The 11,280-nt window shown below is 51.3% G+C and overlaps 2 protein-coding genes across 27 annotated transcripts in view; one reads left to right on the top strand and one right to left on the bottom strand.

The window, feature by feature from the left end:
• Nucleotides 1-80: 80 nt before the first annotated feature.
• On the bottom strand, nt 81-9,583 carry ZNF740 (zinc finger protein 740). Of its 8 annotated transcripts, none has more exons than XM_021091710.2 (7): nt 9,419-9,583; nt 8,062-8,577; nt 5,762-5,911; nt 5,328-5,417; nt 4,779-4,902; nt 4,363-4,481; nt 81-3,395 (listed from the first exon to the last, which is right to left on the bottom strand). In XM_021091710.2, exons 2-7 carry the CDS (start codon nt 8,068-8,070, stop codon nt 3,306-3,308), a joined length of 582 nt encoding a protein of 193 aa, XP_020947369.1. In that variant the 5' UTR covers nt 8,071-8,577; nt 9,419-9,583; the 3' UTR covers nt 81-3,305. The 8 variants fall into 8 exon arrangements, with proteins under 8 accessions (XP_020947369.1, XP_020947368.1, XP_084811883.1 ...); XM_021091709.2 differs by having other exon boundaries at nt 8,262-8,577; XM_084955757.1 differs by lacking the exon at nt 9,419-9,583 and adding an exon at nt 9,159-9,300.
• The window catches only part of CSAD (cysteine sulfinic acid decarboxylase), a 30,894-nt gene continuing 28,470 nt past the window's right edge, over nt 8,857-11,280 (top strand). For 9 of the 19 annotated variants that reach the window (XR_014803250.1, XR_014803256.1, XR_014803254.1 and 6 more), the window contains exons 1-2: nt 8,857-9,026; nt 9,121-9,187. Coding sequence is in view for 6 of the 19 variants with exons in the window: in XM_021091704.2 (XP_020947363.1) it covers nt 8,934-9,026; nt 9,121-9,187 (160 nt within the window). In the remaining 13 variants the exon portion in view is untranslated. Of the gene's footprint in view, nt 9,027-9,108; nt 9,525-11,280 lie in introns of those variants that run through there. The other 10 variants (XR_014803252.1, XM_084955753.1, XM_021091705.2 and 7 more) reach the window with 4 other exon arrangements.

The following is an 11,280-nucleotide window of genomic DNA, read 5'->3' as shown; positions in this document are numbered from 1 at the left end:
GGTGGAGAAAAAGGAAAACGACTCTGGCCCCAGTGAAAAAGCTTCTCCCAAGGTAGTCTTCCCAAAGAGGAGATAGTATGTACAAAAGCCCCATTTTCTTTTTATTTAAATATCCTAAATATATCACGAAGGAACATACACTGCACTTTAATGGTAAAAAGATACAAGTTTATAACATCTTATAAAAACTACCATTTAAAAGTGATCTTGTTCATTTAATATTCCCCTCCCCCAATAGCAAAATAAGTATATTAAAAAAAAAGAGAAGAAGGGTAGGAGGGATTGTTAAGATAAAAGCCCCAGGGCCACACAGAGGCAAAGAACATCTGGGGAGAGGGTTAAAAGTTGTGGGGGACTCCACACCACACCTCATTTAACCCTCCAAAATCAAGCCATGGGGCACAATCAGTAGCTAAGTGACAACAAGAGGCTGTTGGGGGGGGCGGACGGAAAAGACTGGGGGTGCTGGGAAGGGCAGGGCTGGTGGGGCCTGGTACAGCAGCCCACCCAGGAACTGGCGCTACTTTTTCCCAGGTCCCTGAATCCCACATCCCATCTCCGAGAGCCGGCCCTGTTTCCCTTTCCCTCCACTCCGGACACACCTGAGGCTTCTTTCCAGTGCTAGAACCCCCCACCCCTGCCCCAGCAGAGGAGGGGTGGGACATTGGACCCAGGAGCCTTCGCAGCGGTCTCAGTCTGCGATTTCCCTGGGGTGTTAAGTGGGACTCCTAAGCCCCCTGGGCACTAAGTCACTCCTTTTGCTTCTCTGCTCCTCTCTCCTCGCATAGTCATGACCCCAGAACATCAGCACCTGGACAACTGAGCTAACCACCTGCTCCTGAGTTTCCCCGCACCCAGTCCTTGGCAGGGGTGGTTCTGGTATGGCTCTTTGCACATATGCTTTGAAGTTCTCTCTCTCCTGTCCACCCAGGCAGGAAGCAGAGGCCTGTAGGGGGCCAGGGCACATTTTGACCTAAGCACATATTCGCACACGCAGGGGCACAGAGCACTCACGTGATTCTCCACGCATTCCCCCAAACCCATCTCAACTCTAGACAGGTTAGCCACAGGTGGCAGGGAGGGAAGCTTCCCATTTTCCAAAGCACTCGTGAAAGGACAGTTTTTCTAAAGGTATCCTAGACCAATCCCAGCCCCCAGTAGAACCCTCTAACAGGGAAGGGGCTGGCTCACATGCAGAAAGACGCCCCACTTGCAGGGACCACGGGCAGGTTCAAGGACTTGTGGTCTAGTTTCTGGAGTGCCAGCATAAAATTAGAGGAGCACAGGCGGCAAAGACATCCCCCAGCGTCTCCCCAACAGGATCTTGGATGCTGTCAGGGAAGACGGCTAAGGTGCCAGGCCTCCTTTCTTTCTTCCCCCCAAAATCCTCGCACCTCAGAGGTATGGAGACCACCCCCGAACCTGTTATTTCCTCCAGAACAGGCAACAGCTGGGAGTTTGCTGCTGCCATTCCCTCCACTTTCTGGGAAATGAAACCACACCTCCTGGAGAATGCTAGCTCAGATCCCCACTGACAGCTTGGTCAGGTTCACCGAGTTTCCATGATTACTCCATAACTACCCCCCAGCCCAGTAGGTCAGGGCAGGTCACAACCTGGGGGGTCCACCAAACCCCAGAACCTCCCACAGGATCCTTTCCTAAGCAGGAGGAAAGAGGGTTTTTATTTCACTTTAGAAAATTCATATTCACAAGCCCTGGTTTGGGTCAGAAACATCCTAACCAGCAGTCTGTTGAATTAAAAAAACAAAACACAACACAACACCTCCAAAACAAAGCCCTCCAGTCCCCTGAATTGAGCTCTTCAGCTCCTGCTGGGACCTCAAGCACCCTTCAGGCTGAGGGGGCTGAGGAGAGGCTGTTTCATGCTCATCCTCCCCTGAGTTGAGGGCTGGAGAAGGGTTTGGCTCAATAATATGCCACCTCCAAGCATACAAACATCAACACTCACATACTACACACACACACACACACACACACACACACACACACTGATCACTTTCTGGGGGGGGTGGTGGATATCGGGTGGTGGCGCTGGGAGCAGAGAGGAGCAGAGAACAGACTTAAGAATCACACCTATGTTAGGTCTCTCCCTCAGTTTTTTCTCTGCAGCGCCCCCACCCCCCCGCAATTCTTTGTCAGGTAGGGATGGCCATCAAGGAGGAAGCCAAGATCTTGCTCTTTGGGACCAAAGGCCAGACCCCTATCTGCTCTACCCAGATACAGTGACGGGACTTGGGCAGGAGAACAGCTCACATGACTCAACAGCCACGTCAGGGGACACCAACTTCCTTTGCTGCATCAACAGCTGTTACCCAGCTTGGGACCAGCCTGGGTGGTTCCTAAGGGGACACAAGGACAGAACCCACTCTGACGGCCACGACCCCCTGCTCAACACCTCTGTCTGGCTTAGGAGTCCACATCAGCGAGGTAGCCAAAAACTATCCCCAAGACCAGCTGCCCAAAGAGAGAAAGGAAAGGGGTTTCACGGGCCGCTCTCACCCAAGTTTCCTCCAGAAGGCACTTGAGCTGACCCCCTAGGTACCAGTGTGGCGTGGGCCGGTACAACACCGTAGCTGCAACTCTCGCTCTTCCCCGAAGGAAACGAGAGGTACCTGTCCACTCTTTTTGGATCCAGTCCTTCTCTGCTCCTCCCACTGTTCTTTCTTTTGTCCCTACAGTGTACACAGAGGCCAAAGGAAGCTCAGCTGCCATCCCTGCTCCTATTCTCCTTCAAACAGGAGGTGAGGTCCAGGGCTATGGAACATTGAGGATCAACTGCAACTAAAAACTCAATTTCGGGGGAGGGCTGGAGCAGCCAGTCCCTGCTTTGACCAGGACTCTATACCTCCATACTACCTGTTTCCACAGTGCACCTGCTGAAATTGCTTTTGGATAAACAAAAACAAGAACAGAACAAACAAATCCCTCTCCCCAGTCTTTTCCATTTCAGCTGCCAGCTGGGGTCCAAGGTTGCGGGAGCCACACTTCAGTCTTGGTCCTGTACCTTGAATCCCCACCTATGACCTCAGCCAAGGGTCCAGGGACTAGCTTCCCTACCCGGGAATGCTGTAGGAACTTCCCCGAGATACTCATAGTCTCAGACTATTTACAGAGCTGACGCTCTGGGGCCTGCTGTCCCCTGATGCACTCTTCCGGTCTCCTGGGTCCACTCCTCCAGGAGGGGAACAGGTACAGATGGGGTGGTGGTGGGACCATCAGACCAGAGGGGGTGCGCTCTTCGGTAGATTCTGCTGATCACTCCCACCACCTGGGGCCCCTTGCGCTTATAGAGAAAACTGCCCATCGGAAGTCTTGGACTGGCACCCTTGGCACATCCGTTTGTGTCTGAGTAATCGATCTGTCCGAGAAAAACACTGCGAAGAAAGGGAGGGTTAAGTGCCGAGAAGAGAAACTCAGTTACCTATCGGCTAGAGCTGTCTTCCTCACACAGGAGAGATACACGCACCACTCCACACGCCCCAGCGCATACACAGACTGCAAAGTGCGCGGGAGTGAAGAACGCAAGCTCTGAAGTCTGAATTCTCCCTCTAGTGCTTAGTAGCTGTGCGACCTTGGGCAAGTTATCTGACAGCTGTGTAAAACGGGGCTAAAGGTACCTACTCCCGGAGTGGCTTCATTCCCATCACGTGTTTGTTGAGTCTCTAACTCAAGGCAAGTACAGTTCTTAGGGCTGAGGACAAGAGAGGAGAACCAGAGGGACAAAGCCTCTGACTCACGGAGCTTCCATTCTAGTGTCTGCAGATTCCACATGAGAGCATATGGAGCAAAGCTTGAGACCCAGCAAAGTCCAGGAAGTGTCGGTTGTTATCATTTCTCATCTCTTGTTCTTGTCTTGTTTTGGTCCTGGCTCTTACATTCTAAACAGATCAGATACTGACCCCCAAGGGCAGAGATGATATCTCTTCCTCCAAAGTGCACCTGCTCTAAAGTTCGACTGAATCTGACTCTGCCCCCGATCTCCTGTGTCCTTGGGAAACTCAACGTCTCTGAATCTTGATTTCCCCATGGGTGAAATAAGGCAACACAGCTATCTCATGGAGTTAATGTGAAGGTTAAACAAAACAAGGTCAAATACGCTCTCAACGTGCCTGGCACAGAGTAAGTACTCGGAAGAAATGCTATTATTACAATCATTCTAATGGCCCATCTCCATGACAAGCGGCATAAGGCCAGAGGGAGTTTCCTCACCCCAGGTACTGACTCCATCCTGGCTGGGAATGCTTGGTGGCCCCTTGCAAGCCAGGCAGGGAGTAGGGGCGGGCCTAGTTCTCAGGGAAGAAAGTCTGTGTCTGGCTGTGAGTGGATGACACGTGAGCTTACCTGGTGACACCGTTCACACTGGTAGGGCTTCTCCCCACTGTGTACACGCTTGTGACGCTCCAGGTGGTACTTCTGGATGAAGCGCATATCACATATATCACACTCGAAGGGCTTCTCACCTGGCCCAGGTGGAGAGAGAAGCTAACAGTGGGAGGTATACACGGCAAGGACCTCGTTCCAGGTGTTTCTCCAGAAATTTTTAACTTTTGGCAGCGTGAAGACATGTAATGGGAAAAGGGTCCCCAGAACTGCTGGTCTCAGTGACCCTAGATACATACAATCTCTCTGTCTCATTCACCCACCTTCTTCCACTATTTCAAATACTTGCCCTTAAAATAAACCCAATAAGAGCTACACACAAAGATAATACAAACTATAGACTCTTCTGCACCTTTGAATGGGAGCAAAAGACTTACCAGTATGAATAAGGATGTGCCTCTTGAGGTGGTAACTGCTCCTAAAGGCTCCAAAGCAGTGTTCACAAACAAAATTTTTGGGAATCTTTACTTGAAAAGAACCATTTTGCTCCACTACCACCACCTGGAGGCAAGAGTCAGGCATGTCATGAGGCCACCCCTCTGCCCCCTTCCTGCCCCCATTCTCCTGTGGATCTATTTCCAACTGCTGGACAAAGTAACCTGATACTGTCATCTCCCACAGCCCTCTGAGGAGGGAGGTGCGGTGGGTAAGCCGTCTGCCTCGTCAATCCCAACATGCGGAAGTGACTTGAGCAGGAGTCTGCCTGCCCTTTGCCTCACGATCTCATGCTCCCCTGACTCTCCTTCCCTCACCAAGGATGTTCCACAGAGGGCAGAGATCAACTACCACAGAGGTCTCTGGATGGAATCAGGGGGACACACTCACGGCCATGAGTGCGCCACGCATCTAGGGGGAGCTACGGTTTGAGACAGAGAGGGAGGAAAGAGGAGGACTTCCTACGGTTTGGGGGTTACCCCATTACCTGCCTTTTTAACAGTCTTTTTTGAATGAGAGGCCTCAGTCAAGCTGTCATCGTCTTTGCGGCTCCGGGACTTATCACTCTCTTTTCGGTGGCCCTTTGAACACAAATCAAATCTAAATTCACGGTCCGTCTCAGGAGAGGCCAAAAGCAGCTTTGAAACAACTTATAAATGAGAGCAAACCACCTGCCCCAAAGGTTTAGGGAAAGTACTCCTCCATTTCCTCTCCAAGGCCTCTGGCTTCGAGGGGCTGCAGAACAGAAAAGACCTTCCTTTTCTGTCTCCTCTCAAATACCCCCATTCACTCACTCCCCAGCTGGACCCCCTTTCCCCATTTCCCTAAACAGAAGCACTGAGGAAGCCAAACTTGGCATCTCCTGGCAGAGAGCTCGGGCCACCCGACCCCCAGGTGCCGCAATGGACTCAAGTGCTGTATGTACCTGACTCGAGCACCTCAGCACATCAGGGCTACCCGCCCGCTCTCCATTCTCGGCCTGCTTGCTGGCAATCTGGCTCAGCATCATCTTCTTGCTGGCTGCAGTGGGAACCAAACTCACACCTGCTAGGCCTTCACAAGCCAGGAGACTTGCCTAAGTTGAAAGGAGATGAGGTGTCAGGTCACCTGGCGGGGCAGGCAAAGACAGGCTGCCACCCTCTGGAGCACTACCTTTCACCCCTGGCTACTGCCACGCTGCTCCTCTCTAGGGAGTGTCCCTCCTCACCACAAAACCCCGCTTCCTTCCAGAGTCCTCATCTCACCAGGAACTAGTCACTCATTTTGTCATCTGTCAGCATTTAGATACAGACCAAGTAAATAATCAAATGTTCTGGACAATTCTGTCATTAGCACTGTGCTGAGAAGAGCGGGTCTACATATCCCTCTGAAGTAGTCCTAAGCCTCTATGTGGGCATGTGGTTCCATCCTCTTGAGCCACCAAAGTGGGACATTTCTAGACGAACTTCCTTCTTCCTCTCTCAGTGGCATTCAGCCTCACAGAGTCTACTTCTAACGGGCACACCTCACTGGTGCCCAAAACGATCCCATCAGGTCCCACGAACATGTTTATCAGTAAAATTGGATCATTTCTCCCCTTAGATTTTAAATTCCCTAAGTGTTGTTATAAAAGATAAAAAAATTAAACCACCGGGGAAGATTCTGGGGTTGAATATACAATTTCTCTTGTGCCCCTCCACTCCCCCCTAGGCCATTTATATATGTGCATCTCCGTATTTTTTCACATTCTCTGCTCTACATAAAGTTTAAAGATTACCTAAGAAAGGGATATTTGGGAAGAGTCTCCCTTTTCACTGCTATATTCTTCAAACTGACTTTATTTCGCCAGCACTAGACACCTGCGCTTTGTACTGGAGAAACGTCTTTAAGAAAGACTTGGTCAGCCAACTTCCACAAGCAATTTATACAGAAATTCCTTTCACGTAATCCGTATATCCTGGGATGCCCCCCTCCCCCCAAGGGCTTTGGACTGAAAGGTCCAGAAGTAAAAAAAATTCTGTTGATAATTGTACAATGCTGGGCAAGTGACCCCACCTCTTTAAGTCTCAGTTGCCCTAAATGCAAAATATTTATCATGGTATTCAACCTCACAGGGCTGATGACAGTTAAGCCAAGATATAAAATGCTCAGCAGTGCCCTGTACAAAGTTAGCAATTTGTTCAGTCAGAGCAAAAGTGAACACAATACTGTGGAGTGGGTTGCAAACAAAGGAAGAAGAAACCGAAGGGCTCCTACTCGGCATGGAAAGGAGGAAGCTATGCGTGCAGCTGGAAAAAAGCCAATTAAACCGTAATCAGGCTGCCATCCCGGTGAGATTGGTAGGGAAGGGTCCCTGGAAGGAAGCTGGGACAAGCTCTGGGAATGCCTGCATATAGCTTTTCTACTCAGATGACAACAATGAACTATCAAGTCATCCTTTCTCTCCAATCCATCCTGTATCCTCACAGTGACAATTACCTTCCAAATACAAACACACCGATCTGATATCACTCTGCTGCCTAACATTCTTCAGAGCGTTCCCTTTCCCTATAGAATAAAGTCTAATTCTCAGTAAGGCATAAAAGGCCCTCAAGGCACACTCCGCTTCCTTCTCCAGGAAACACCTCCCTCACCCTAACATTCCCATATTCCCCTAACGAGCCCCCATTTAAATGCTTTCCTCCTTAACTGGCAAACCATCTACAATACTCCCAACCTTACCACGTGTGCCCATGCCTCTAAGCTTTGCCCATGCAGTTCTCCTTGTCTGAATACCCTGTTCTGGTTGTTTATTTAGCAAAATCCTATGCATCCTTCAAGCTTCAACTGTTTTTTCATCGAGGCAGAAAGATCATTCCCTCCTCTGCAATGCACATTCCCTACCTCTATGACTGCACATTCCTTCAATCAACAGACTCATTGAGCCTGTACTACCAGCCAGCCACTTCGCAAGGTGTTGGGAATATAAAGACAAATGACAGACTATGTCTTCATCTCCCCCCACCCCCAACCCAACTAGCCTGGAAGCTTGCTGGGGACAGGGACAGTTTTATTCATCTTTGTCTCCCCAGTACAATGCCTTGCATAAAAAGGGAGCTCAATAAACTCCTGTTGATAAAGACAAATGAAGCTTTCACCAGACTGTTCACTCCCTCACGCCCCTCAGCAGTTAATGCACCAAGTGTACACTGAGTACATGCTGCTTTGCAAATGTCCCATCAGGGCCTGTGATGCAGTATAGCCTACCTCCTTCATTTGACTGGAAGCTCCCTGAAGGCAGGGGCTGTGGCCTGTCTCCTTTCCTTCCTCTAGATCTCCCCCTGGTGCTTAATACAGAGCTTGGCTCACTGTGTTGGTCAATATGTTGACTAAGGCAGCATTCAAGAGTGAAACTGCAAACACGCTTCCCAGAGATCTTGAAGGAGGAGGACTCTAGAGCTTTTTACCTGAGCCATGCTGATTTCTCACTTAATGCAACACAAAAGTTCAGGAGCTTCTTGATCCACCTTTCTTTAAGACACTGTTGTTTGAAGAACTGTCACCAAATCCCTGTAACAACTCCTTCGTGTCCCTTCAGTCCTGCTGCCATATTGAACTGCCTTTGTCTTCACATAGAATTTAGTGTCCTCCAAAGGGAAGATAGATGTTCCAAGAATCCCTGGTCTCTGCCTGGTTCCTGCCTATTGTCTGAAGAAAAAGAGTCTGCCAGTCTTGGTTTTCCAGCTGAATTCCCTGGATGAAATTCACATCTGTTTCACAAACCTAAAACCGAAAAGGGAGATAGGGCTGTTAGGTGCAACATCCACGGGCCCATACCACCAGTCGTGGGCTGAACTTTTGCCAGGCGCTCTTTGTGCAACTCAAAAAAAGGAAGACATCAGTCAAGCAGTTTTTCTTTCTGGGTCATAAGAAACTGGTCTCCGGATAGCCAACAGGAGCAAATGTAACTGGGGCCTCTGGTGAAGGAACTGCACCCGGCCAACTGCTTGGATTTGTCATTTTTGGACGGGAAGAAGGGGGCGGCGGCCCTTTGGGGCTTTTGTGTCCAGTGGGCCGGCCCGCGAAGCTCGCACTCTATTAAGGCGATCAGAAGTAGGGTAGAGAAAAGCTCAAGGCCTATGGCTGGGCCCTTGGCAAGCAGGCAGAAACCGGAACGGCAGTTCGCGCCAGGGCAGGCCCACACGTGCGTGTTCTCCGAGTCCCCCCCCAAGGTACGTAAACTCGCTGCGGAGGTGGAAAGCAAGGAGGCGAAGCCCAGCGCTGAGCGTTCCCACCCACCTTCCCTCCCTCCCTCCCGCCAGCCAGCCAGCCAGCCAGCCAGCCGCTGCGCCCGCCGCACGCACCCGAAGAAGACAGCCGAGGAGCGCGCAAGGTGCGTGCTCGCGCCCGCGTCCCTTCCGAGCAAGCCCCCACTGCCCGACCGGGGACGCGGCCGGACCGCGGAGCGCGCGCGGTCCTAGCTCTCCCCGTGAGCCCCCTCCCTTCGCCACGCGCCCCTCCTCCCTTCCCCTCCCCCTTCCCGCGCGGCGCCCCACGGCCTGCGAGCTGCTGAAGCGCTGCCGTCTACCCGGACGACGTTGCGCTCCCCGGGGCGTGCTCTTACCTGCCAGGCGCGGCCTTCCACTGTCTCCCCAGCCGCGCGGCGCCTCCTCCAGGCCCCAGCACGCCGTGCCAACCCCGTGGCCACCGCTGTCCCCGCCGGGACCGAGGCAAGTTTACAAACACCAACCCGGGGCCCGTTTCCCCGGAAGCACTTCCCCCTCCCCCCCTCGGCCTCTCCGCTGAGCAGCACTATCCACTTCCGCCTCGGGAGTCTGGACGGGCGGGGGCACCCAGAAAAGGGGGTGAAGCTGAGGGCGCACGGAGGGAGTGCAGCTGGTGAGTGGGCGGTACCGGCGCTCAGAAGGACGGGAAGAAGGCGGAGCAGAGGTACGGCGCGTGCGCCGTTGTGTGGGCGCGCCGCGGCGGCCATCTTGATTGAGGGCAGGCGCGAGGGCCGTGAAATGTTGGTTCGCTGAGTGTTCCCTGAGGGGTGTTGCTGGATGAGCTGGTTAAGACTTCTGGAAGAAGCGTCATCACTCTCCCTTCCTCGCAGTTATTCTCCCTATCGCGTCTAAGCCTGGAACCACAAATAGAGCCAGAATAGTTCGTGCCAGGTCTTTTCGCGTAACTTGGTCCAGGTCATCTTTCCCTGAGCCTTCCATCAGGCCCAGGTCTGCATATTCTGAGGGCCGCCTCGTCAGCAGAGAGGGGAGTTAACTTTTTTTGCACGTTTTTGTTGAGTACTCTCAACCCCAATCTGAGAAGGGATGCCCTAGTATGATCCGAGCGCCCGAAGTCAATCTGGTTTCTTTATACCGCTTCCACCTTTATTCCAAACGGTCCAGCCTCTAACATTGGCCTTCTTGCCTGGAAAAAGCCATAGAACTACCCCTCAGTAGGAAGTAGACTGTAGTCTTTGTTGGAGACTTGGCGATGCAGGGTGGCCCTTGGGCCCAGCTACGTTAGGAGCATGGGAACCTGAGCCTTTCTTTTTTGTTTTTTAGGGCTGCACCTGCGGTACATGGAAGTTCCCAGGCAAGGGGTCTAATCAGAGTCATAGCTGCCAGCCTAAGCCACAGCCACAGTAGGGAACCTACTCAGGGAGGCCAGGAATCAAACCCACATCCTCATGGACACTAGTAGGGTTCGTTATTGCTGAGCCACAACTGGAACTCTTCTTGAGCCTTTCTTTAAATTCTGTTTGCGGGAGTTCCCGTCGTGGCACAGCAGAAACAAACTGACTAGGAACCAGGAGGTTGCGGGTTCGATCCCTGGCCTTGCTCTGCAGGCTGAGGATCCGGTGTTGCTTTGAGCTGTGGTGTAGGTCTGTAGGTCCCAGATGCGGCTCGGATCTGGCGTGGCTGTGGTGTAGGCCAGTGGCTACAGCTCGGATTGGACCCCTAGCCTGCGAACCTCCATATGCTGCAAGTGCAGCCCTAAAAAGACAAAAAATTCTGTTTCCAACTTTAGCTATTAGGAAGGGATTCTGCCAAAGATGGATAATGCATTAGTGCACTTGATGGAAGGAAATGTTAATTCCGTTTAGGTCCCAGCTTCTGTAGTGCTGTAAGGTTGTGAGTTTAGGAGAATTAAAGGAGATACCAAAAGAAAAAAAAATTATGAAAGAAGACAAGAATTCTCAGCCACTTTTGGTATACAGATTTTATTTCCCTGAACACTCCCATTTTTGGAGCAATTGTCAGCAAATCTTTGTGCTCTTAAGATTGTCATAGAACAGTCAAAACTAACAGGAGATCACCAGGAATAAATAATTAAAAGTTTAGCTCATGCTTATTTTAATAAATCCACATAACACAAAAGAATAAGAGGCAGAAAATGTTTAGTTCCCTCATCTACTATTCCATGCTCCTGAAGGTAGTCACTTTTATCAGTTTGGTGTGTATACCTACAGGCTTTTTTGTG

Source organism: Sus scrofa, chromosome 5 (assembly GCF_054392235.1).
Source record: "Sus scrofa isolate SSC_HxYL_T2T_F1_AM1 chromosome 5, Sscrofa_HxYL_maternal_Yorkshire_Landrace_v2.0, whole genome shotgun sequence".
NCBI classification, from domain to species: Eukaryota; Metazoa; Chordata; class Mammalia; order Artiodactyla; family Suidae; genus Sus; species Sus scrofa.
The sequence above is the reverse complement of the archived record's forward strand: the minus strand, read 5'-3'. Positions and strand labels throughout refer to the sequence as shown.

Coding starts and splice junctions, on each gene's coding strand:
- ZNF740 (XM_021091710.2), bottom strand. Junction 5,418..5,761: donor TGCTGAGGTGCTCGAGTCAG/GTACATACAGCA, acceptor TTGTGTTCAAAG/GGCCACCGAAAAGAGAGTGA. Junction 3,396..4,362: donor AGTGTGAACGGTGTCACCAG/GTAAGCTCACGT, acceptor CTTTCTTCGCAG/TGTTTTTCTCGGACAGATCG.